The sequence below is a fragment of the Salminus brasiliensis genome, chromosome 17 (assembly GCF_030463535.1).
Source record: "Salminus brasiliensis chromosome 17, fSalBra1.hap2, whole genome shotgun sequence".
In the NCBI taxonomy this organism is placed as follows: Eukaryota; Metazoa; Chordata; class Actinopteri; order Characiformes; family Bryconidae; genus Salminus; species Salminus brasiliensis.
In genome coordinates, this window is record NC_132894.1 from 31,790,148 (window position 1) to 31,817,114 (window position 26,967).

At 43.5% G+C, this 26,967-nt stretch overlaps 1 protein-coding gene across 1 annotated transcript in view; it reads right to left on the bottom strand.

Annotated features, from left to right (window-relative positions):
* Positions 1–26,967, bottom strand: part of LOC140537697 (CLIP-associating protein 1) — an 84,788-nt gene that overhangs the window by 32,578 nt on the left and 25,243 nt on the right. Inside the window, exons 9-15 of the mRNA XM_072659877.1 lie at positions 5,286–5,414; positions 4,843–4,919; positions 4,293–4,385; positions 2,486–2,631; positions 1,976–2,111; positions 258–328; positions 105–164 (exon numbers count right to left, since the gene is read on the bottom strand). Coding sequence (XP_072515978.1) covers positions 105–164; positions 258–328; positions 1,976–2,111; positions 2,486–2,631; positions 4,293–4,385; positions 4,843–4,919; positions 5,286–5,414 — 712 coding nt within the window. The remainder of the gene's footprint in view (positions 1–104; positions 165–257; positions 329–1,975; positions 2,112–2,485; positions 2,632–4,292; positions 4,386–4,842; positions 4,920–5,285; positions 5,415–26,967) is intronic.

The following is a 26,967-nucleotide window of genomic DNA, read 5'->3' on the forward strand; positions in this document are numbered from 1 at the left end:
GTCAATGGAAGCACTCTCTCCTCTGAGCATGTGTTCATCCTGAGCTCTGCTGTTTCACTGCTCCAAATGTGAAGCACATAATCTAGAACCAAGACCAGTCTTACCTCTCAAGAGAATTAGTCTGCCATTCCTGGAGTAAAAGGTCTAAAAACTCGTAACAGCGCCTGAGAGACGGAGAGAGAGCCCAGTTAAAAACTACTCATCTATCCGACGGCAGGTGATAATTAGGAGACTGTGGTGGTCAGCAGTGCTCTTACCGTCGGACGGCCACGGATTTGGATGTGCAGTTGCTGGTCATGATGGGGATGAGCCGAGGGTAGTGTGTGTGCTGGGAGGAAAAAACGCAAACATACATCAGTACCATTCAAAAGTTTGGAATCACTTTTTATGTTATTATACATAATGGAAAGAATGTACAGGCCATGCTTAAAAATCTGTATATCAATTCTGACATGGGAATCTATCTGATATTAGCTGTGTACCAGTGTCAATGCTGATATTACATAGACATGTGTGTATATATACTGTACAGTGCTGTACAGTCCAAAGTTCTTCTCCTGGAGTCTAGTATTATTTAGAGTTCTCCTCAGATCAACACCTGGTTTGGTGGTAAATCAGGACTTAATGATGGTAAATCAGGTGAGCTGCTGCTGCTGCTGCTGATGGAGTTGAACACATCCTCCACTCTGTGCTGGCTGGACTAGGGGGCGTCCAGGAGAAACCTGGAGGAACCGAGCTGTGTTCTTCAGACTAGCTCACCAACAAGATCTCACTACTTTCTTCAGAATGGGACGCTCTTATTTCTCCTTTTTACTGGATGTATGTTTACCTGCATCTGTTCTAATGGGATCTATCACTGCTATCACTGCCTATTTCAGCTCCCTTCCTTGTCGATCACAACACGTGCCCAGCGTGCGGCCACAGAAGCACATCATGTTCTGATCAATGCCATTGATTTGACCTGTTGTTTTCTCAGATTTAATGACCTACTGTGCCGGAAACAGTAAAACTGCCCCTTAATGGTATGCTATTGGACAGCTTGAAAGCACATCACTGTATCTGTGTGTGTTTGTGCGTGTGTGTGTTAGAGTTAGGTGATATCCACTTTTTTTATACTGTTAAACCATCTTATAATATTGCTGCGGTATACGGTATTACTGAGGCCAGAGAGTGGATGGTTTAATTATTACGTAGCATCTGTACTTTGCTTTTAGGGTCACAGACGAAGTGAACACTGTTTTACATCAATCATACAATAAATAAATATTAAACCGTCAGTCTGACCATGCCAAATGTTGGAACTGCTGCGAATCAGAAAAGAGAAGCTAGTTAGCCTTAGCTTAGTCAGCAAAACCTGCAATTCTGGCTGACAGAAACCCCATACATTATAAACATTCAGACTAATGACTTTGCTTAGCTAGGTGGGATACCGATCCACAGAGCATCAGACAGCTCAGTGCAGCTGCTACTGACTAACTCTGAGAGAGCGAAGTCGGGTGACTGGTGTTTAGGAGAACAGAAAGGCAAAATGAGAGACCGGTTCTGCTGGGTTTAGACTCGTAGCTGTCCAGCTAGGCTTAGATTTAGTTAGCTAGCAGGTTAAACACCACAGCACAGGCCAAGTTCCAGCTGAGGCCCAAATCACACAGGTTTAGAGAATAAAGCCTCATATCTGAGAGCACAGAGTCGAGTGAAAGGCACATTTAGTAGACTGGCTCATCCAGGTTTGCTTGCTTTCTCTTTCATTCAAACTCAGGACACTACCCTACCCTACTTTCCCCACCAGTATTAAGAGCATGATGTCACCAATTAGTGAGCTCCCATCTAAAAACATGCACATGATTAAATTAACTAATTTGGCCATGGATTAGATTTGACAGAAATTGGACACATCAGACCCCGTCCTTATTTGGAGATATTGCAGTATATGGTTTTATCGTTTCACCGACCAACCCTAGTGTGTGTGCATACTCACTCGTATAATAAGGCGGATGGCTGCAATGCCAGATGTGGCCATGATTTTGGCACTGTTGGGTACTAGGTTAAGTAGCGTGGGCATGATGGACTCGGCTCCGTGGTCAAACTTGTTGCCCAGAACAGAAGATAAATGCCTAAAGGAAGAAGAATACACCAGAGACCACTTGACGCTTTTACTGCAAGCAAACAATTAGGGAAAACATTCATTTTTCCAGAGAACATTAATCTCTGTTTTGTACCGTAATTTACAGTGTCTTAATAAAAGTGTGTGTGTGTGTGTGTTTGTTTGTTTGTGAGTGTCCATTAAATCTAACTGCCGAACAGAAAGGAATGAGATGCAAGAAGCTTAAAAGCCATTTTGGAAGCTGTTCAATTCACTGAATAAAATCGCTTTAACAAATTGATCTTGTCCATTATGGCTCTTTAGAAGCTCTTGGTGGTCCACCAATTCATTCTCCCCGCTTTAAACATCGTCCACTCAGCCTGCGGAACAGTAAGCTGAACGTACCCCAGCGTGATGCAGGCCTCGCGGACCACCTGTGAGCGCAGGTCTTTTGCGGACAGTTTGAAGGCGCCCTCCAGCTGCCGCAGCTGTTGGAGGAACCCCTCGTGGTCTGTGGCCCCGGCGAGCAGCAGCGAACGCACCTTCTTCAGCTGCATGGCCAAGCATGGGAGAGAAGGAGTGAGAGATTTTAGTAAATGAGTTTATTTACTAGGGATCAGGTCCCGATCAGGATATTCTGCCCTCCACAGTCTGATCCGAGTCTCTTAATGCTGAGTATCATCCAGTCCGATCTGATCTTTGTGTGTGTATAAATAATCCAACCCCACAGTTTAGCTCAGACGAGCTGCTGATGAATCTGTTCAGTAAAATCTCTTTATTTTCAGTCTCAGTTTCTATAATCAGATGTTCTGGACTAATTGATTTAGTTTAATTGAGACTTTTGTTAAAATGACTGTTTTATAGTGTTTGATATCCTATAATCCAGTCTGACTCTCCTCCCTGACCTATCAGCTCCCAGCTCCTTTACAACACTGCAGTCTGATCACTTCCTGTGTGTGTGTAGTGGTTCACACTCTGGACTGATATCTGTGGTTGTTGGTCTACTGGTGTGTAATAACTGGTTTATAGTGGGTGAATGTGCTGTGTGTGTGTGTGTGATTTAGGTTTCTATAGCTAGCATATGTGTGTGTTAGCATTAGCGTTAGCCTCCACTTGGTTCTCAATGGGTTCTTCAGTGCTGGTTTATAAACAGAGAAAGGCAAGTGAGCGGTTCTCCGGTTCTCTCACTGGTAAAACAGAGCGTTTCAGTGAGAGTTTCATAAAGGGTCAGATATTATGGTCTGTTTTCAGGTTCCACTGTAAAATAGCTCCACACTGCAGAACCTCAACTACTTTATTTACCTTCTGAGAATGTTTGCACTGCTGCAGCCAACTGAACAGTACTGTTGGTTAATGGTGCATTGAGGACACCAGATGGCGCTCTGAACACCGTGGATAAAACAAGGACTTGGAACTGGATTGGGATTACAGTATCCGATACCCGATCCATTAAAATATGCTTGAATCATATCAGTAATTAGCACAATGTTATTCGCTGTTGTTCATTTTACACAATATAGTCTGCCAGGAATTTTCATCACTCAATCACTGTATTTTTGCCAGCTTTTCCTCTGGTAACTCTTCCATTAAGTCCACATTCATGCAGATGTCACTGCATAGTGGAACAGGGAACCATCACTTTAGAATCAGCTCAATCTCTCTAAAAGGTCTTTTCCAGTCACACAGGTGTTGATCTGCCTTTCTAGCAATCCTACAAGGACTCCTGTTCTGTGAACCAGGCAGAGATCACCACTTCTCAAGTGGTTTGATGCGGCCGTTTTAGTCCACATCTAAACGGACGTTCCGATTATCAGGATCACACCTGCCCAAACAAATCACACTAAGGGTGATAACAGAAACAGTCTGATTTAACCAGTGCAAGTGTGAAAACGCCCTAAGAGTGCAAATCTTTTTGGGAGCCCAAACTTTTGCATGGTTCTACTTTTAATTTTTCACTCTTGGACAAAAATACATTTGGACCAGGACTGCCCAATGCTTGTATTCCAGTGTTAATACCTTCCCCACATATCAAAAATACAAATCCATGTGGATGGCCCAATCTAAACCTTTTCCTCTAATCAGTCAATAACCCTCAATAACCCTCAAATAGAGAGACAGAATAGACCTTCAGTGATTGGATCCAGTAGTGATGATTTATTACTTTTAGCTTATTAAGGCAATCAGAAAGAAGAAGGAAAGGACGTGAGCTCACCGCAGCCACTCTGTGCTCCCAGTCATGTTTGTCGTCTGAGAGGACCTCTCGGATTTTATTCATGGAGTCCTCCAGCTCTCGGCTGGAGTAAATCTGAAAAAAAAAGGAACAAGACACAACCATCAGCGCAATCCACCAGACCTGGCAACTCTACAACCAGCCCAGATCGAAAGAGCAGTGGCCTCAGTGGCCTTTCGATCGCTGTTACAGAAGCAGAGCAAAACAACGGTGATAGCAATGCATCATATTACTGATGGCAAGCTGAGGCTTTCTGGCTGAGGCCAACAAGTTCTCTTAGTTTGCAGTATTCATTACAAAGATAGCACAACCAGGGCTGCGAGAAGCTGAGGGCGTGTTTACCATGAGTAACTAGTAGTTAAGTATTCCTATTGGTTCACTGCAGAGCATCAAGGCCATGAAGAACGGGAAGAATATAGTGATGCGGAAAAAGCAGCAGCATCAGCAGCTAAATAGTAAATACGTAAACCTCCAGGCTTCCTCATCTCATCAATAAAACAACAGAAGCTACAGCAGGGAAAGTGGGTTTCACCTGTATGGTGGGCACATCCTCAAAGGCACGGATGAAGTCTTCTTCATCCACCGCACCAGCACTGGAGCCCTCTTTACCTGCAAACAGGAGCACACACACACACATGCACAAATGAGATGAGTGGTTCCACCATTAGAGTATTAAGAGGGGTATGAAGCTCCCCAGCATTGAGCTGTGGAGAAGTGGGAGAACTGTGTTCTCTGGAATGATCGTGGTGCTCCATCCAATATTTTTGGGATGAGGTGGGATCATCATCCAACATCCTGACCTCACTAACACTCTTGTTGCTGAATGCAATCAAATCTTCACAGCAATGCTCTAAAATGTGTGTATATATAAGGCATTATACTAGACTATATTGTCCATATATATATATATATACTATACACTATAGTGTCCATATAGTGTGGGTGTAAATGGAAGGTTTAAGGGGTGGGACCTACCTGTGCTCTTGGTGCTGGAGGCAGAGCTTGGCCTGCGCATGGATCCTGTCCTCCGTGCTGTTGCCGTTCCCTTAGACGAGGCAGAGGAACGGCCTCCGTCCACAGAGTCATCATCATCTATGTTCTTATCTGAAGAGAAAACAGAACCTTCAGTTTAGTCTCATCATTTGTGCACCAAGACTAGAAGAATCAGGAAGCTGTTACCAACTTGGCTTCCTGACTGGAACTAAGTCAGCTGAAGCCTCTATAATCTGCTCCAAACTGTGAAGATGACGTGCTAGCTAACTCTGGTCATGTTAGGTAATGCCAGGTTAGCTGAATGCTAGTTTTGCTGTGGTATGAACGCTGTGATGTCAGTGCTAGCTGCAGAATAATATGAATGCTTAGCTTACTAAGATGCAAATACTAGATTAACTGTGATGGTATTCCGCTATGATGTGATTCCACTATGATGTGAGTGCTAGATCCACTGTGATGTGATTCCACTATGATGTGAGTGCTAGATCCACTGTGATGTGATTCCACTATGATGTGATTCCACTATGATGTGATTCCACTATGATGTGAGTGCTAGATCCACTGTGATGTGATTCCACTATGATGTGATTCCACTATGATGTGAGTGCTAGATCCACTGTGATGTGATTCCACTATGATGTGATTCCACTATGATGTGAGTGCTAGATCCACTGTGATGTGATTCCACTATGATGTGAGTGCTAGATCCACTGTGATGTGATTCCACTATGATGTGAGTGCTAGATCCACTGTGATGTGATTCCACTATGCTGTGATTCCACCATTATGTGCTTTTACTGTGATTTGATTCCACTGTGATGTAAGTGCCAAATGCACTGTGATGTGATTTTACTATGATGTGATTCCACTATGATGTGATTCCACTGTGATGTGATTCTACTGTGATGTGATTCTACTGATGTGATTCCACTGTGATGATTCCACTGTGATGTGATTCCACTGTGATGTGATTCCACTGTGATGTGATTCCACTATGATGTGATTCCACTGTGATGTGATTCTACTGTGATGTGATTCCAATATGATGTGATTCCACTGTGATGTGATTCTACTGTGATGTGATTCCAATATGATGTGATTCCACTGTGATCTGATTCCACTATGATGTGATTCCACTGTGATGTGATTCCACTATGATGTGATTCCACTGTGATGTGATTCCAATATGCTGTGATTCCACTATGATGTGATTCCACTGTGATGTGAATCCACTGTGATGGGAGTGCTAAATCTACTGTGATGTCACTGCTAAGTTCACTGTGACGTTAGTGCTAAGTTCACTGCGATGTCAATACTAAAAGCATTGTGGTGTGACATTCTTTCTGATGTCAATTCTGACTTCACTGTGATGTCACTGCTAGATTGTTTGAGATGACAGTGCTAGATTCACTGTAATATGAAAGTTAGCTTTACTGTGATGCCAATGCTAGATTTACTGTGTTGTCATTGGTGACTTCACTGTGATGCCAATGCTAGATTTACTGTGTTGTCATTGGTGACTTCACTGTGATGCCAATGCTAGATTTACTGTGTTGTCATTGGTGACTTCACTGTGATGCCAATGCTAGATTTACTGTGTTGTCATTGGTGACTTCACTGTGATGCCAAAGCTAGATTTACTGTGGTGTCACTGCTGACTTCACTGTGATGTCAATGCTAGCTTCTTTGTGATATGAATGCTAGCTTCACTGTGATGTCAATGCTAGGTTCACTGTGATATGAATGCTAGCTTCACTGTGATGTCAATCCCAGTTCAGCACTAATGTGAATTCTAGTTCCACTGTGATGAGAATGCTAGCTGCACTAGCTCAACTAGCTTCAGTAGCTTCCTGGTTCTGCTGTGAACGAACACGGGTTCTAGTTACCACTGTGATCTTAATCTTAATCCAACTGTGATGTGAATCCTAGTTTCACTGTGATGTAAATGCTAGCTTCCCTGGATGCTAGCTCCACTGTGATGGGAATGGTATGTGGTGTGATGATGGTGATGGAACGTGAGCGCTGGGCTAGCCATGGTCGAGGGTTTCCTTTCTGAAGGACATTGTCTTGTTCAGCATGACCTTATCGTGGAAGTGCTGGGGAGGCATCGGCTGGCTATATAATTCCCCTGGAGCCACACACGTGAGCGCCACAGCACTGAAATATGCCAGACCAGCAATCAATGGCAATGAATTATTCACTCTCTCACACACACACACACACATACACACACCACAGCAGCTTGCTGAAGACATCATTCATCATTCATTTCTAACAACACCTATTTCTCACTCCATCCGATACTAACAGTTACTCTAGGTTGCGATCGCATGGTAAATATCAGGCAGACACACACACACACACACACACACACACACATACATATATATAGACCTAGACACAACTCTACTCACACATGCCGTCTCATAGTTATCCTACCATGACAGACAAGAGAGGGTGGGTCTAAAATAGTGGCAGATATGATTTTAAAAAATCAGTTCACTCCCATTCAAAACACAAGCAGACAGGCCCAACCCATTACAGGACACATGCTAAGCTAACACAGCAATAAGCAACACAAGTCTATGTGAAGGCACAACACAGTCAACCCTGTTGCTTATTTCCACTGTCACTGTCAGACCACCCTCGGATGAAGATCAGCTCCTACAGCCTTTCATCTACTGCGAGCTCCAGCCTTTCATCTTTCACACCCAACGCTCCTATCTGCCATTCTCTCTCTCTCTCTCTCTCTCTCTCTCTCTCTCTGTCTCCCTCCCTCTCTCTCCCTCCTTCCCTCCCTCCTGCCATGCAAAGAAAGAGAGATGCTTACAGGCGCAGATCCTCCGGCATACCAGCTTCCTCAACATGCCGTCACACTCTCACGCTCGGCCTCATGCTGCCCCTGTTTCCACAGCCTGCCCCTCCCTTCCTCCTCTGCCGGTGTGTATGTGGAGACACCTCTGTGTGTGCGTGCTATGCAGAGATGCTCTTGTGTCCGTGTGTGTGTGTGTGTGTGTATGTGTATGTGTGTATGTGTGTGGCTTCTTGCCTCTTCTAGAAATGAGTGTGTGATTCAGGCAGAGGCAAGCACTGAAGGCTGGCTCCCCCCCTTTTGTGTGTATGTGTGTACGTGTGTGTGTGTGTGTGTGTGTGTGTTGGAAAACACTGTTTGGTAGAGCTGTCACTTGCTAACACCCCCACCCCCAACTCATCATTTTTTACAACCAGGGGGAGGGGTGACGTAGCAGGAAAGAGGGTCTACATAAATACACACCTCTATTCAACCCTGTGCAGTTGTCATTAAAGAGCCCGTATCATGGAAAACTCACAATGTGTCCTAGCATGGGAATCTATTATGAATAATAATGAGAGGTCGATACATGGAAGCGATAAACCGGGAACCTCAAACACGGCTGTTCCTCCTTTAAAAGAAAATCCGGCAGAACCAAAACAGAGCTGAAAAACAGGCCGATTCCAAAACCTCAAAACTGTTACATCACAGTCTTGACTCCTTTTATTTACACCCCTAAAATTCCCATAAGCCACGCCCACTATAAAAAGCCTTTCCACGACTAAAGCTATGTAGCGACAAAACGCGACAGCGACTGGTAGCACTGGAGAGAAGCACATCACCTCCAGTCTCTGCTAGTTATGGGAATACTGGATGCTGTGTGACCGCGGCTTTTCCTGTGCCAGTATCTACAGAGGAAGAGCAGCTCACACTCGACTAAAAGCGAACGCTGTCTCTCCTCTCCATCGCCCCCTCCCTCAAAACTGGACTGGATTGCCTCAGTGGGACCAAGCTGGAGCTAAACACATATCTGGGAAAGCACTGGCTTATTTTTTTACTGGCAAGATTTGAGAAAGCCAATCCTGGGGAAGGAAGTGGGGGCAAGGCTAAAAGCTAACGGCCTACAATATTTTCAGCTGGCTAACAGTACATCACGCTAAGAGCACACAGCAAGAGGACAGCAACACTATCTGACATGGGAATAATTACAAAAATAATTCAAATATATAATATATAAAATAATAAACTCATTACAATGCTAAAACTAAAACTGTTATGCTATTGTTAGCGCTTTTTATTTATTTATTATTTATAGAAATAACAGGGTTGTAAAATGCCCCACTAGGTATTTTAGGCCCCAACCAAAGTCACATTCTTACTATTTTATACATCGAAGACCAACTTAAAATGAATACTAAAATAAACAATACTAAAAATCTAATAAATGCATTTGATGGCACCTTCAAACACTGATGTCTTTAAACTTTGATCATCAAACAACTTTGATGTGGTATGTAACCACTGTTAAAGATTCTGTTAAAGATAATGTACAAACTAAACGAATTAACTGTTTTGTCATGTCATTAATTTAGCTCCGCCCATTTATAAGTAGTGCAAAAACTAACCCTGTGGTGTGGAGGCTGTACTTTAGCCTGACGAGCTCTCAGTACGGGTTGTTTACATGCTTCAAAACGGTGGTATATATGGTGGGCAGTGAGAGACATTAAACGTCTGGTGAATCGACACAAACAGAGTTAATACCACAGAATTCTGTGTTACTTAACCCGAACTCAACCCTTAGCGTCTGTTCGTAAGCAGGTTATTAGCTAGTCATGCATTTCGCCAGGAATTAAACCCTTGTTTAGACCCATCGTCCTCTCCCCAGAATGGCAACTGGCCGAGTGGAGGTGCGTAACCCAAACCATCTGCCCCTTTCCAGTGGCCATCCAGCTTCCTCTGAAATAACACACTCCTGATGAATCTGCAGGCTGGCTGACGCTGACAGGACACACACTCTGATGAGACGCCAGTGAAAGCGAGCCAGTGAAAGAGCAGCCGTATTGGAACACAGTGTGCTCCCAAACAAACTGGGTTAACAAACACGCTGTCAGATAATGGAGCAGAAAACGCTAACAGGGTCTTTTTTTTACGTATGACCGACTAGGAACAAGTCTAGGAATCAAGAGAGATCCAAACTGCAAAATTTATTCAGAATTTTAAAAAAATTTTCTTTCATATTGTGGAATAATAATAAGCTGAATTTCACCTTTCGTTTCAAAGTTTCTGCAGAGTTACGCTGCTTTCCATTTATCTCAATATTTTAGGCTGGGAATGGCATCACATCCAAGTTCACCTCGCTCCAATTAGACATTCTAGTAATCGTTCACAATTTCCACAAAAACAGTTTTGGTTAGCACTGGTTTGCCAATCCTTTACTGGTTTTATGTGAAATTTAACCAAAATATGTCCCACTTTTTGTGTCCCAGGTTAGCACTGTTAGCATCGTCCCAGATTAATATTGTTACCAGCTGATATCAACGCATTATGAAGTATTTTGCACATTCAAACAGCATGAAATCAGGTCCACAAACAGACAGAACTGCTAGTCACTGTGTAACACTACTGCTGTTATTGCTGGTGATGTGCAGTGCGGCCATCTTGGATTTTGTACTCAGGGTTGGTAAGGCTCTATCAACTTTTCAACTTTATCAAGTAGTAAATTGGACTTGTGGGGCCATTTTCTGCTTGAAACTCAGAATTTCTGACATCCCGCTCAAATAAAATGAATCATTACACGTTAAATATATCAACTAGTGATGCACCGATACCACTTTTTCCTTTCCAATACAGATTTTTGAAGTATCTGCCGAGTATCGCTTCCGCTACTAACTCTTAAATACTTAAATACTCTATTGTGGTTGGTGTGGCGCAACAGATAACACCACTACCTGCCACTGAGCTACCACACCATGTGGGAGACTGGGGTTCGATTCCCGGCCTGGGTGACTATGCTTTGCTACACCAATAAGAGTCATTGGGCAAGACTCCTAACACTACATTGGCCCACCTCTGTAATACGAGTAACCCTGGAAGTTGCTCTGGATAAAAGTGTCAGCTAAATGCTATAAATGTAAATATAGACAACTATAAATCCTGATATTTCTAGTGTTTCACTTTTTAATATCTTGTCCCAAATAAGAAAAAGATCTAATAAGCTTGAAAGAACAGCATTCACAGGTTGAGGAACTGCACATTTGAAGTTTCAGACCAATGAAAACATTAAAAATTGCCACAATGCAGAAACACTAATGGTGAATACGCTTGTCTTGTCTTGAGAGGTATATGAAGGCTGAGAGGTTTTAAGAGGTATATGAAGGCTGAGATGTTAAAGTGTCCCCAAAGACAAAGTATTTTTTCAGATTTACCACTATTTTACCATTGTCAACATTGCCAGCAAAACCTAGGAGACTTGTATAGAGTCTCTGGCGCAGTAGTAAAACTACAGAGGTAAAGAAAACATTAATGAATGAACATTAATGAACATTTTAATGATGTTCATGGTTATCAGTACCAGATTTTGACCACAGGGTGGCAGCCTTCACTAACTCTAAAAGTCCCAGTCGAATGAGTGGGTGCTGTTTCAAGCCCCAGGTAAGTATTTCAGACATGTAACCATTAAACAGGCTTTCTGCTCTCTGCTGGAAAACATCTACTTATGTATGAACCTGTCTGCCTCGATTCCTTACCCACCCAACTGTCAATCCCTGGCCTAACCGGAGTTCAGCAGGGCCTCCTGGATGCTGCATCTGATGACACAGGCTGGTCTTTTCAGCAGGGTTTACATAACAAGCATTTACATACATTAAAATAATCATTTGAAGGGTAATAAAACGTGGCTGTTACACACTTCTGACATATGAGGAGGACGGAGTGCAGTAAGCCTTTTACACAGAGACATTTTTCTAAGGTCAGTCCCAGGACCTCTTGTCCCCACCTGGCCAAAGCACCCACAGAGAGCCACTCCACACACTAACTCTCCCTGACAGCTGAGAGCCCACTCCATAATTTAGAAAATGAGCTAAAACCAGTCAGGACAGATTCCTTTTCACATGAAGGAAATGGAAGCCAGCTATCAACGTATTGAAGGCATAGAACCAGTTCAAAAGTGAAATGTCTGAAGACTGAAGACTTACGACTATTTTAAGCATCATCGACGTTACATATAAAACTCGTGTAGCTGTGTGTAGGTTCAGTGGTGGGTTTGGATAGTGAATAAATCGGTTGTATTTGTGAAACATAATTACACATTAAACATTCTGAATTACTTTAAGTTTATGTCTCAACTCTTAAATTATTTTTAATAAATAAGTCAAAAATACTATTTAAAAATAATAATTAGTGGAATTCAATTTAAACAGTGCCAAATAAGATATCACAATATCAGAATATGGATTTTGTACTAATATCAAGTACTAGGTATTAATATTCTTAATTATTAGGTATTAGTGTTATTAGTAATACTAAGTATTTGGTATTGGTATTGGTATTATTAGTTATTAGATATTAGTATTACTAGTAATACCAAGTATTAGGTATTAGTATTCTTAGTTATTAGGTATTAGTATTATTAGTAATATTAAGTATTTGGTATTAGTATTATTAATTTTTAGCTATTAGGTATTAGTATTATTAGTAATATTAAGTATTTAGTATTATTAATTTTTAGCTATTAGGTATTAGCATTATTAGTACTACCAAGTATTGGGTATTAGTATTATTAATTTTTAGCTATTAGTATTAGGAATTAGTATTCTTAGCTTTTAGGTATTAGTATTATTACTAATATTAAGTATTTGGTATTCGTATTATTAGTTATTAGGTATTAGTATTATTAGTAATACCAAGTAATTTTTTTTACATATTTGAATAAAATAATAAAAGTACTGAAAGTTGTGGTGTTGAAGAGGTCGTCAAACTGCAGACTGGAGAAAGTTCTGAAGTTTTGGTTCTTCATGCATCTTCACCTAATCACAGCACAGCTGAAAACTACGCCGCATCAGCTCACGTTTCGACTCACACGAAAGCCACTAATCCTTGTTAAGAGATGGGCCAGAAAAAGGGGCTGGAATGCAGTAGGAGGTTTAAGTCTCGGTTCGTTTCTGCAGATCAGCTTAACTTCAATCAGGGCAACAAAAGCCCAAAGCTGCAGGACGCTGATGTGCAGCTCCTGTTTCTCAGAACTGTTCTCTAAACTGCACAGGCTGAACGTTCCCAGCCCTCACATTACAAAACACCTGGCAGATTAAAAATCCAATTTACACAATGTTTCCTCTTACCCCAATTGTCGTCAACTGAACAAGGCGTGTTTGATGTGTGAAGACTGCTTCTCGGGATTTGTGCTGGAGCTACGAGGCGAATGTTGCTAACAAGTAGTGGAATCTTTACCCCATCAATTAGCATTGTGCAAACCGGTGGGGTATATATGCTTACACCATCACACAAAGGTAAGCCATATAGCTACAGCAAGTAGGAGCAGCATCCTGAAACCAGCATGTCTTGTAACTTTTTAAGGTCTCTTCTTAACAAAAATAAACCACTTCTAAAAAACAAAGGTAACAAAGTAAACGTCCTACTTCACTTTCTGGTCCTCACAGCTTAACATGAAGGTCAATCCTCATAAAAGCAGGTTCTAACTAGGCCGGGACACGTCCCCTACCTATATCGCTAAAAATGTGGCCTGATTTCTCGGCTCCCCTCCAGCACACCCCTCTAATCAGCTCTGTTTCAGGTACTGAGTCTCTGCCGGCTGCCTTGGCTCTGCTGCGTTTGAAAGATGCTCCATCCACCTCCTTATTAGGCCTCTCAGGTCAGTTCCCCTAACGGCTGAATGCTCAAACACCATGGACGCTTCCCTACTGTAAATAACATTCCTGACCGAGCTCCTGGAGCCATTCATGAAGCTCCCAGCACAGCAGCAGTGAATGTGCATGGAGCGCTCAGCTATTTACAACCAGAAACGCTTGTGCCTAGAACTTCAACACTGTCGCTTAAGAACAAGTGTCACCCTCTGCTGAGAGGAAACTGGTTCCAATGGTCAGAAACATCCCAAGGACCATCAAGGCTCAGGCCTGCAGTGAACTGGAAGCTGCTGGGACACCAGAATCACTGCCTACAGTCAAGCAAGTTTTACATCGCCATGGACTGAGAGGCCGCCATCCAAGAAAGAAGCCCCTGCTCCAAAATTAACACAACACACAACACAACACAATCAACACAAGTTAGCAGTCGAACACATGGACAAAGACAAAGCCTTCTGGAGGAAGGTTGTACAGTTGAGATAAAGACGTTTAGAGGAGTAAATAGGAGGCATTCTCCAAGAACACTGTACTAACTGTTAAGCATGGTGGTGGTAGCATCTAGTGTCGAGCTCTGGGGCTGTTGTGGCTGTTGTGGAACTGGTCCATTGCACAAAGGGGATAGAATAATGAAGGAAGAGGACTACCTAAGGATTCTTCAGCATAACATCAGCTTTTCCAAAGTCCTGACCTCAAATATGTGCTTACATATGTGCTTAGAATTTGTGTCTATGCCAGGGTCTATGGCCAGAATGGTTAGTTACTGGCTACCAAATGCATCTGGTCAAGGTTCAACTTGCTAAACACCAGTCAATAAGGAGACCACTCTGCACTCGCCCAAGTATTCTCAAAAGAGGTGGCACAACGACACACAACGATCAGTCAAAATATTAACACCAGCACCTGTCGTGACGGTACAAGGGGGACCTACCCAATATTAGGCAGGTCTTGTTAATGTTGGCTGATTGCTACATTCACATTTGCATAGATATGTATAATCAGTATACCTCTTCACAGTATGCTGTCACAGTGTGTCCACCATCCTATTTCTGGTTGCGTTTTAGATGCCAAAGTTGCCCAACATCCCACCGAGCATGCCACATGATACATGCAATGAAGCCAAACCTCCTCTCTCAATCCAGCTCAGCTCACAGTGCAGGACACCCCACAGGCTGTGTAATAACAGAGCTCAGCGTCCACTCTGTGCTGTGCTCTCAGACCCAGCATTCACTGCCAGTTCAAAAAAAACATGTTCATTTATTTATTTATTTTATAGAAACCACAGCAAAACACTAGCATTTCCGAGCATTTACACACGGAAATAAGCAAACTGTACTGATTTCCTATATTATGACCATATTTATTGTACGCAAAACATGAGTCTGTAGAAACCCAGTTGTTGAGCTGCTCTGGTTGAATGCGGGTTGGATGGTAGGTAGATGTCATGCTAGTACAAAAAGCCATCTATATGGTATAGTGGACCTTTTAGAACATCCTCAGACGGCAGCATCAGGTTTCAGATATCAGACTAAAAGGGGTCAGGTTTGGGAAATAAAGTGTAAAAAATCTAATCAGCTCATCATCCAACATCTTGACCTCTCTAACACTCTTGTTGCTAAATGCAATCATATCCTCAAAGCAATGCTCCTCCAAAATATGGTAGAAGTCTTCTTCTCTGGAAAGTAGAGACAGTCCAACAACAGCAGCACAAAACACCCTTGATTTAAGCAGGTGTCCAAATACTTTTTTAATTTTGTCCATATAGCGTACATAAACATTTATAAGGGTTAATTCCAACAAGTGTCAGTTAGCATGACACATTCAGGGGTGAAACGACACAAATGCTGATAAAAGCTGCCTTTATGACATTGAACACTAGTTGAAACAGACCTTTAAATGGTAAGCGTTAATGTAGGTTCATGCTAGATGTCACGCTAGGTGCCATGTCAGCTTATAAACTGTGCCCTGTGTAAAGTGCCCTTATTCCCCTATGACGTAACCGCACTAATAAAGGCACACAAACATCAGACCTCAGCAGCACTAGACGCGACAGCCACTGCGGTATTCCCCCCGCACCCCCCGTCGCCATGGCAACCCTCAATGTGGGGGACTCCAGCCTTTCAAACAGAAAGTGAAATGGAAGTGCGGCGGAAGCACACAATGCTCCTGTTCAGCTCTCGGCCGACGGAAACCAATACACCGTCTAGAACGCTGCCAATCGACACAGGGCCATTCAGCAGTGCTGAAAAGTGACCGACCTCACAGTCCACCACAAACAGGAGAATCACAGCAGTGGAGGCTCTGCTGAGACTGTAAACCCTATTGGATTTACACATAGCACTTAACCCCTCACTGATTAACCCACAATAAACTCAACAAGCAACTCAACCAGTCCAGCAGAAACCAGACGTCGATCTGATGTCTAAAAGACATTGGACTCTAACGTTGGACAGATGTTGAATTTCAATTGAAAGGGAAAATCAGGTTAATGTACAAACGTTGAATTTGGCTGGAAATCAAAGTCACATATCCGTCAAAAACCAACATTGGTCTGACGTTAAGCTCCAGTGTTACACAGACGTAGAATGTTGTTTTACTGAACACCATGACTTAAAACCAGCAACATTTGTTGTGTGGACATTAAGATCATGACATTTAGGGGGTTATTAGTGGTCCGGCGACCTAAGGTGCTGCCACTGGGCCCCGAGGATGCTGTCTGCCATCAGCAGGCAGAGCCCAGGAGAGCACAATTTCTCCTGGTGGGTAACTGGCCTTCTCCTTCCCCTAGTGTGATGCAGCATGGGCGTCTGCTAGCCTGATGCATCAGAGCTGGGTACCCGGCCCTTTCAGTTTGTTGGTTGCCCGGTGATGTTGCATCAGCGGCAGATCGAAAAGAGGGGGTTGCTGGTTGCACATGTGTCGGAGGAGGCATGTGTCAGTATTCATCCTCCCAAAGTCACGAACGTTTAATGAGATGGGGGGGGGGGGGGGTGTACTAACAAGCGGGTTGGATAACTGGGTAATCAAAAATGTTTAATATTAGAAATTGGACATTTAGTAGACGTTGGATGTTGACTACTTTGTTGGATTTTGACTGCCTAAGATAAGATAAGATAAGATAATCCTTTAATAGTCCCACATTGGGGAAATTCTCAGTGTCACAGCAGAAAGGGATAGCAAGACACTCAGTTACAAAAACGTAGATAAATAATTTACACTATATACACAATATAAATAAGAAGTAAAAAAGCAATAACAGCCTGACACCACAATTTAAAACCAACAACATATTAATGTCTAATAATGTTACAGTGTTATATCAATTGGACGTTAAGAGTATGACGTTTAGCAGATGTTGGCTTTTGGTCTCCATACCTCACAACTAAATGTCGGTATTTTACGTCCATTTGATGTCAACATTACACTGTGAATCAAAACCAACAAAATACCAATGTATGATAATTGTTTTAACGCCGCATAAGGTGGACGTAGATATTATGACATTTTGCAGACCTTGGATTTTGCTCATTATAAAAACACGGCTAAATGTTTACGCCAACACAGTGTTGACCAACAAACTATCAACGTCAGCTGTCGTCACTATTCTACTATTCAAACCGACGTTGGCATTAGATGCTGTCCTGGAATTGAATTTTGGAAACACTCGGCATCACAACCTACATTCAACCAGACAACAACATCTAGTGATGCTGATGGTCAGCAGGGATGACTCACAAACAGCTCGATGACATCATTATACCCTGCAAATTCACTGACTATAATTAAAAAACTGAAAAGTAAAGCCTGCCCAGTAATCAGCAGCGCAGTAATGAACAGTGCATAGAAGATATCGAGTGTCAGGCAAACAGGAGTGAGGAAGTACCAAAACCAGAGATGACACAACACAGCCATTTCTGTTCTTACACTGAAACCTTAAGTGCCAGCTCACATCACACTGGAGCTGAAATGCCCAATTCACGGAGACAGCCTGGAGAAGAACAGTTTAGGTCACCTCATCTGAAGAGACCCCAACGCAGAAGCGGGTTTAATTTAGAGGGCAGAGCTGCTGAGTGTGGGCCCAGCACAATAAAAGAGCAACACATAGACAGCAGGTCCCACATATATTTTCCCACTCTCTCCTCCTCTCTTGCTTTGTCTCTTACACACACACACACACACACACACACTTGTGACAAACACACACATACAGGCATGCCAAAATGCTGGCAACACAACAGTCAATACTGTAATCCCTTCAGCTTCACTGCCAGGATTCCACTCACACGGCCACTGAAAAAGATACACACAAACACCCCCAACAGAGCAGAGACCACCTAAATGTACTGCTCTGTGAGGAAAGAGAGAGAGAGAGAGAGAGAGAGAGAGAGAGAGAGAGAGAGGTGGATACATAGTCAGACAGACACACAGATACAGATAGACAGATAAATAGATAGACTGACGGACACAGAGACAGATAGATAGATAGACAGATAGATAGACAGACAGACAGACAGACAGACATATAGATAGACAGATAGATAGACAGACTGACAGACAGACAGACAGACAGATAGACAGACAGACAGACCGACAGACATATAGATAGACAGATAGATAGACAGACTGACAGACAGACAGATAGACAGATAGATAGAGAGACCGACAGATAGATACAGATAGACAGAGAGACAGGCCAATAGATAGATAGATAGATAGATAGATAGATAGACCGACAGACAGATAGACAGACAGATATACAGATAGACAGACAGACACACACACAGACAGACAGATAGATTGATAGATAGACAGACCGACAGACAGATAGATAGACAGACAGATATACAGATAGACAGACAGACACACACACAGACAGATAGATTGATAGATAGACAGACCGACAGACAGATAGACAGACAGATATACAGATAGACAGACAGACACACACACAGACAGATAGATTGATAGATAGACAGACCGACAGACAGATAGATAGACAGACAGATATACAGATAGACAGACAGACACACACACAGACAGATAGATAGATTGATAGATAGACAGACCGACAGACAGATATACAGATAGACAGACAGATACACAGATAGACAGACAGATATACAGATAGACAGAGAGATGTATAGACTGATAGAGAGTAAGAGGATGAAATGAAGGTCTTTGGGGGGTGTCTGCTGGGGTAGCACTGAATGTCACCCCTCTGCCCGTCACTAAGCTCTGGACTATGGTTTGGTCACATGGTCAGGGCTGTATTCGCCCAGTGCACAGGGCTGTTAATTGATAGTCCAGAACAGAAGACAAAGGAAACATTCAGCTGATTTCCTTTCCAACATTCTGACCTTATCTGAGAGGCACTTGCGGGTAAATCTTTGGTTTGGGCTGCCGCTCCCTCGCTACAGCGGCTCCTTTCAGCCTTTAGCAGAAGCTCTTCTAGCAACCTGTAGCAGCCTGATATCTGATGATCTGGACCACAGAGCAGTGCTAAATAACACTAATATTCATGCACACAGCTAACCTCATTCTGATCGCTGTACAAAAGCTGTTTATCCAGGCAGTATGCACTTATATTCGCTGCAATACATCAGCTTCATGTCAATGTTTATCTAACCACTTCCTCTAATGGCAGGCCAGTTACACACTGACAAATCCACACACACACACACACACACATATATATATAAATAAAATGCAATCAAATCCTCACGGCAATGCACCTCCAAAATCTAGTAGAAAGCCTTCTTCCCTGGACAGTAGTGACAGCAGGATACACTCTTTTTTTAATACTCTTGATTTTAGAAGAAACAATGACAGAGCAGGTGTCCCAATACTTTTGTCTACATAGTCTATATATATTAATAGAAAAATATATAACATATAACATTTGCACAGCTCAGGCAGAGCATTAAAACCAACTGCCTAATACTGAGTAGGTCCTCCTCATGCCACCACAATATCTTTGACCTGCCGACGAATGGACTCTACAAGACCTCTGAAGGTGTCCTGCGGTATCTGTCAGCAAGACGTAAGCAGCACATCCTTTACGTCTAGTAAGCTGGGAGGAGGGGCCTCGTCTATGAGCCACGGACCAAGTCTATGAGCCTTGGACATCCAAGACCCTGTCGCCGGTTCACCAGGTGTCCTTCCTTGGTGCACTTTTGGTAGTTACTGACCACCGCATACCTGAAAAACCCCACAAGACCTGCCCACAGCAGCTCGTCATATTTTCTTTTCTAGAAATGATCTAAATGAGCTGCTTCCAGCACGTTCTCCACTGCTGTTCACACACCTTCTATTTCCCACCACATTTTAAAGTTTCTGGAGATACCTCTGAACGTCCTTTATCCTCAACTCACACACAGAACATCAGTATTTGTACTTCATTCCCATCATAATGATGCCAATAATGCTAATGCTAAATAACATCGTTTTCCCACAGCGTAGCTCATGTTGCACAGATCTGCACGCTTTGAAAAATTAAGGTCATCGCCATGAATACTTAATACTAATCCCTCTCTAGAAATGTGAGAAGGCGGTGTGAAGGAGGATCCGGCTTGTTCAGAACGTTAAGCTGAACCACCACTCAAACATCAACACAACCGGCTGCATCTCCCCTATAAAGCCCTCATTAGCAAAAACTGATGAGCCCTTATTTAGGGATTCACACACTGAATCCAGAGAGGTCACCTATTCGCCGGTTGGTGGTTTGACCATCCTCTGCCTCATCACTGTTGACCAGGTGCACCTCACCTGCCTTGCCGTTTTAGAGGTGGCTTAAAGATTCGGGCCTTGTCAAAGCCCAGCACATTGACTATGAGAATCTCACAGAAACGATATGTCCAAAAGTTTGTGGACACCATGAATGCATTCAGCTGCTTTAAGTTGCACACAAATCTGCATGAAGGAGCACTAAGGGGAGTGCTGAGTTTGTTGTACAGTAGTACAGTTGCTCTCCAGAATAAGACACAGCGCCTTTAAGGTGAAGAAATTGAATGTCAATAAATAGCAGAGCCAGACTTCGGACACAATTGGAGGCAGGACGACCCACAAACAAGCAGCAACTGAAGGCAGCTGCAGTAAAGGCCCTGGTAAAGCATCTTGGGTTCTAGACTTCAGGCAGCGATTAGCTACAAATGATTTGAATACAGTTGTTAAACCAACTCCTTATATTTCTAATTATGGGTGTCCAATTACTTTTTTTGAGCCTGTGAAAATGGAGGGTAAGCATTTAAAGCAATATTTTTGTTAAACTCTTTATTAAAGTCTGCACTGAAAACCCAAAAAAAGTGTGTCCCTGTCCAAATACTTATGACCCTGACTGTATGCATTTACTCTACATGGACAAAGCTACTGGGACACCTGCTCATTTTAATGTAGGGTATTAAGAAAGAGCTCATCCTGCTTTAGTTGGAGTCCAGGGAAGGCGGCTTTACACTAGATTCTGAAGAGCATTGCTGTGAGGATTTGATTGCATTCAGCAACACGAGCGTTAGTGAGGTCAGGATGTTTGACAATGATCACCACTCCACCCCACCTCATCCCCAACTGCCCAACTCATCTCAAAAGCATTAGATGGAGCACCATCCATCATTCCCACGGTTCCCACGGTTCCACTGCTCCACAGCTCAATGGGGGGGGGCTTTATACCCCCATTACTACTGGCATGGTGTCAATAGGTTCATGTTTACCTGCTCCAGAGAGTGGTCCCTGCTTCTCCACAGGGTTTTGCACACCTGTCTGTGTCAGCAATAGGAGCAGCAACTTGAAGAAGGGGTGTCCACAAACATTTAGACATATCATGTATGTATAGGTGACCATGCAGGTGGCATAACCCGCAAAAACATGCAGCAGTCCATCAGGACAGTAAATAACAATGCAAGAAATGCAGAGCAGCCCCAAACAAAGCACAAAGGCAGCGAATTAACTGCGCAGGACGCGACAGTGTGAGAATGTGTGTTTGTGAGAGAAGTGCAAGAGCGCCCAGCCAGCACTGCCTAGATTAACTGTGCAAATGATATGTAAACTGTGACAGCAGTGACAGGCGCAATTACAGCGGGAGGGGGGGGGGCATCCAGTGAGAGAAGCTGTCGCGTGATAAAGTGATGGGCGCGAGAGCGGCAAGAAAAGTGCCTCTGCTTCATTCTATATGGAAATGAGGTCAGTTATCAAACAGGAAAACAAGAAAAACTGCACTAGTGATGGATAACGCAGGTCCAGATAGTAGGAATGGAAGAATCCGCCCCAGGATTTTGCTCCAACTGCCTGGGCAGCTCTGCTGCAGCTGAGCTGCAGCAGAGCTGCCCAGGCAGTTGGAGCAAAATCCTGGGGCGGATTCTTGCTGAGCTGCAGCAGAGCTGCCCAGGCAGTTGGAGCAAAATCCTGGGGCGGATTCTTCCATCCCTAAACAGCACAGTCTTTAACACCAGAATGAGGCTTAATAGAAACAGTGCATTCACAAACACACACACCCCCAAATGAGTTACACACTCAGAATCTCAATCACCTACCTAACCATTCTGCTAGCAACTGCACAGTCTTACCTTCCCCTGTTGTCATATCCAGCGTGCTGAAGTGCAGTTCACTCAGTATGTGTGTGTGTGTGTGTGTGCATAAACTAGAAGCGTCGCTCCTTCACTCTGCATAGCTCCTTCATCTCTCTCTCTCTTTCTCTCCTCCCCTCTCTCTTTGATCTTGTGACTGTGTACACAAAGTGCTGCCGCTCTCCAAAAAAAGGCTGCAGCAGCTCCCTCTAGCCTACTCACCGATTTTCACCTCAGTTTCATTCCCTCACTCTCCTACTCTCCCTCTCCTTTTTTTCTCTCTCTATTACTATCTGTCTCTCGCCCGTAATCCCTCTACTTGGCCAACCACACCACAGAGAAGTCTTCTCCACTTATGAGAATGATTGGTATTCCAGGGAAGTCCGTAAACAAGCAAGCGTGCAGCCGGCTCACACTTAGCCTTTTGTGCGCTGCTAACCTTTAAAGGGCCCGTATCCAACATTTTCATGGCATTTCTTTTTTTAAGGTACCGTAAGCAGTCATGACCCAGCTAACATGTCCATGTGGGGCCCGGTTTGAAAGCCTAACTAGGAGCTAGAAGATTTTGTCCCAAATATGGATACCCACCAGGGTCAGAGGTGGAAGCATAAAGGGTTAAGCATGGGCACCCTTCTGGGTTGTACACTGCCAATGGGGCCTAGATGGGACCCATGTGAGATTAAGGTGGGATTAACGATGGGGCCCATTTGGGAAGCCCAAGTGGGTTCCAGTAACAACACGTATACAAACCCACTCAGAGCCCAGGGACTCCTGGCTCCCAATTAGGCCATGTTCCACCCACGTGAGCCCAGCATGAGCAACACTGTTATCTCTTCATTCAAAAAAATAATAATCCAGCAGAACCACAACTGGAAACCTGGCCAACATTTACATGCCAGAACACTAGCGAAAACCTTTAGAGCGCTAAAGCTGTGACGCGGTTAAACGCAGCAGACACCTAAAGGTGCACGTAAAGGGAGAATATGGTGTTGCTAATGCTAATACAGGACCAGGCCAGACTGTCCACCATTATATAAACTATAGAAGTATACTGTATAAAGAGAAGGTAGCCCTGAGCACACAGCAACACACTGACGTTGAGTATTATTGACTGGAGGACACGCCCACTATGCCTATAGATGGTTGCGGAGCCAATGGGAGGAATTATTATTATTATTATTATTATTATTAAAATCCAGCAGAATCACAACTGGAAACCTGCCGAACATTTACACACACCCAGGTTAAACACAGCGGCCACCTTGGGAGAATATGGCATTGCTAATGCTAATACTTGCTAAGCGAACCAGGCCCCGGAAGGCTAAACCTGGGAAAACAAGCGGGTGTTAGGCTAAAAGCTAACCCTAGCTTGGCGAAGCACTACCTGGAAGCGTGGCCAGGGAAAACAACCACTGGCCAAAAGCTAAACTAAGCTAAGTTTACCATCTCTTCATCTTTCACTGGACTGAGAGGACAGCACTATCCAGTAAGACTTACTGGAATAATTACAAATTAATAATTACATTGATCTTGTGACGCTGCTAAAAACAAAGCTATGCCATGTTATGTTGCTTCTATATGAGCCACTGCGGCTCCCAGCCAGTCAAAGCACAGCTCAGGAAAAATAACAGGGTGGTAAATAGGCTTGTAAAACTGCATCTAGGCAATTCCCACCTCAACCAAAATCACATACTCTCTATTTATACATCAAAGAACAACTTTGAAAAAATTAAAAGACAGACATGTTAATGATCTCTGCTATGATTGGCCGCTTTGCATCGTGCCTCACTGAATGAAAGGTTAGTCCTCAGGAATGCAGAAGAAAACGAACCTCAGCAAGTCTTTTCAAATGACTCTACGGATCGTTCAGTGCACACGTGTAAACATGATAGGGGCTCTTTTGTCAGGGCAGTAAAACAACACTGCACAGCTTTCTCCTCCTCCTCCTCCTCCTCCTCGTCCTCGTCCCTGTCCTCCTATACTGTATACAGTGTTGCCTAATGTCTCACGCAAGTAAAACTTCAGCCAGCGTACAACTGAACTCAACACAAATGCCACTAAAACCCCAGTACCACCCCAAATTCAGAGTCTAACATCTGGACAGATGAAGCTGTGTGACACTTCCTCAAAGAAAACACCATGCAGAGAGGCTCACGCTGCCCACTTTGAACTTCCTTATAATTTAGAGCCATTTACATTTACAAACAGAGGAAAGTGGTTTAAATGTCTAGCCTTCGCTCCTGCAGCTCTTTACTCAGCACAAAGCCTGGTGCAGCAAGTAAGGCAAATAAGCTGATGGGGCAGCTGCACAGAGAGGAAGATACTCCCAAAAATATCCTTTACTTTAACTTAATTTAATCGTGGACAGTGGTTGCACACAACTGGCATTTTGGACAAAAGTATTGGGACACCTGCTGATCAATTGCTTCTTTCGAAATCAAAGAGTTGATCCTGCTTTTGTTGGAGTCACTGTCTCTACTGTCAATGGTGAAAGGCGTTCTACTAGACTTTGGAGGAACATGTCTGTGAGGATTTGACTGCATTCAGTGACAAGTGCATAAGTGAGGTCAGGATGTTGGATGATCACCACCGCATCTCATCTCCCACTCCCCCAATAAAATATTAAAAAAAAAAACTTCTAAAATGAACCTACTTTAATTACAGATCTATATGCATATAGACAGTGGAGGAGCCAATAGGACTGATTATTATTATTATTACTATTATTATTATATTATGACCAGAGGATCGCTGGTTTGAATCCTGGTCATGCTGCTAGCCATCAGACCCCAAACCTTGGCTTTGCTCTCTGTAGGGTGAGTAGAGGGCACTTTCTCCCCATTTCACTCCAGTGCTATACTGGCCGGCACTGGTGTCTGCTGGCTGTATCCGAGCCGGGTGCACTGGTTGCTCGGTGGCGTCGCATCGGCGGCAGTTTGGAAAAAGAGGTGCTGGCTGGCTGCACATGTGTCAGAGGAGGCGTGTGTCAGTCTTCACCTTCCCAGTGTCGGGAGTATTACGTGTGATATGGGGGAGAATATGTACAGGTTGGGTTAGATCAGAAAGAAAAAACCTTTATATAATAAGAAATACCCTTTTTGTGATTGACAGAGGCATTACTAATCACACAAAGCTCAGTGCAGCTGTCTGGTGTAACTCTCCTGACTGTGGCACTTCACCTTGCGTGAGAACAGAGCTGAGAAAACACATGTCTGTAGTATGCAAGGTGCAAAAGGCTGCGCCTTCAACGTTTCCGCTGAACTCCAGGGTATTGGTCGGCAGTTTGACCCCCCTTTCCCTCCCTCATTGCTGCAATAGCATCCCCTTGTCTGCTGGAAAGGCTTTACATTAAATGTCAGAACACTGCTGTGAGAATTTGATTGCTTTCGGCCACAAGAGCATTGATGAGCTCAGGTACTGATGCTGGATGATTAGTTCTACCACGCCAACTTCCAATTTAAATGTATTGGTTGGACCTGCATCAAGCCAGAGAACACAGCTCCACTGCTCCACAACAAACAGCGGGGGCTTTAAACCCCTGTAGCCCGCGTACTGCTGCTCCAGAGAATCCCATTCTATATGTGTACCGAAATGCCTGGTCAGCAATGGATGCACTCTAGCACTTCAACGTAGCTGAATTCACTAATCAGAAGAAGCATCTGGGGGCTTTTAGACATTTATTGTATCCATACACTCCAACACCTACACTGCATGTCCAAAAGTTTGTGGACACCCCTATAAATGAATGCATTCAGCTACTTTAGGTTGCACCCATTGCTGATACAGATGTCCGAATGCACACACATACACAGCCTGTCTAGTCCCTGTAGAGAAGAATAGGACTCTCTGGAGTAGATAAACATGAACCTGTTGGCACCATGCCTAATGCCAGGTGTGAGCTGGATGGGTGTAACACCTCCCCCAGCATTGAGAAGTGGAACTGGGTCCTCTGGAATGATAATTGGTGCTTCATCCAATACTTCTGGCATGAGTTGGGGTGGTGATCATCATCCAACATACTGGCCTCATTAACACTCTTGTCGCTGAATGCAGTCAAATCCTCACAGCAATTCTCCTCCAGAATCTAGTAGAAAGCTTTCTTCCCTGGACAACAGAGACAGTTACTTCAACAAAAGCAGGATAAGCTCTTTTTTAACACCCTTGATTTCGACGATGACACAATGTGATGAGCAGGTGTCCCAATACTTTTGTCCATATAGTGTATTTTGGTGCAATGCCGTTCCAACCATTTACAACCATTCCAAACTTAAGACTGGACCAATCTGCCATGGCTTTCAGCGCTAAATCACACAGACTTCTCCCTACAGTAATATCACAGGTACTCTCAGAACAATACGACACTTTTAAGCTATGTTTAACCTGTGAAAACGAAATGCCATGGGCAAAGAAAGAAGTGGACTGAAAGGAGGAGAGGAAAAGGCAGAAATGTGGTCACTCAACAC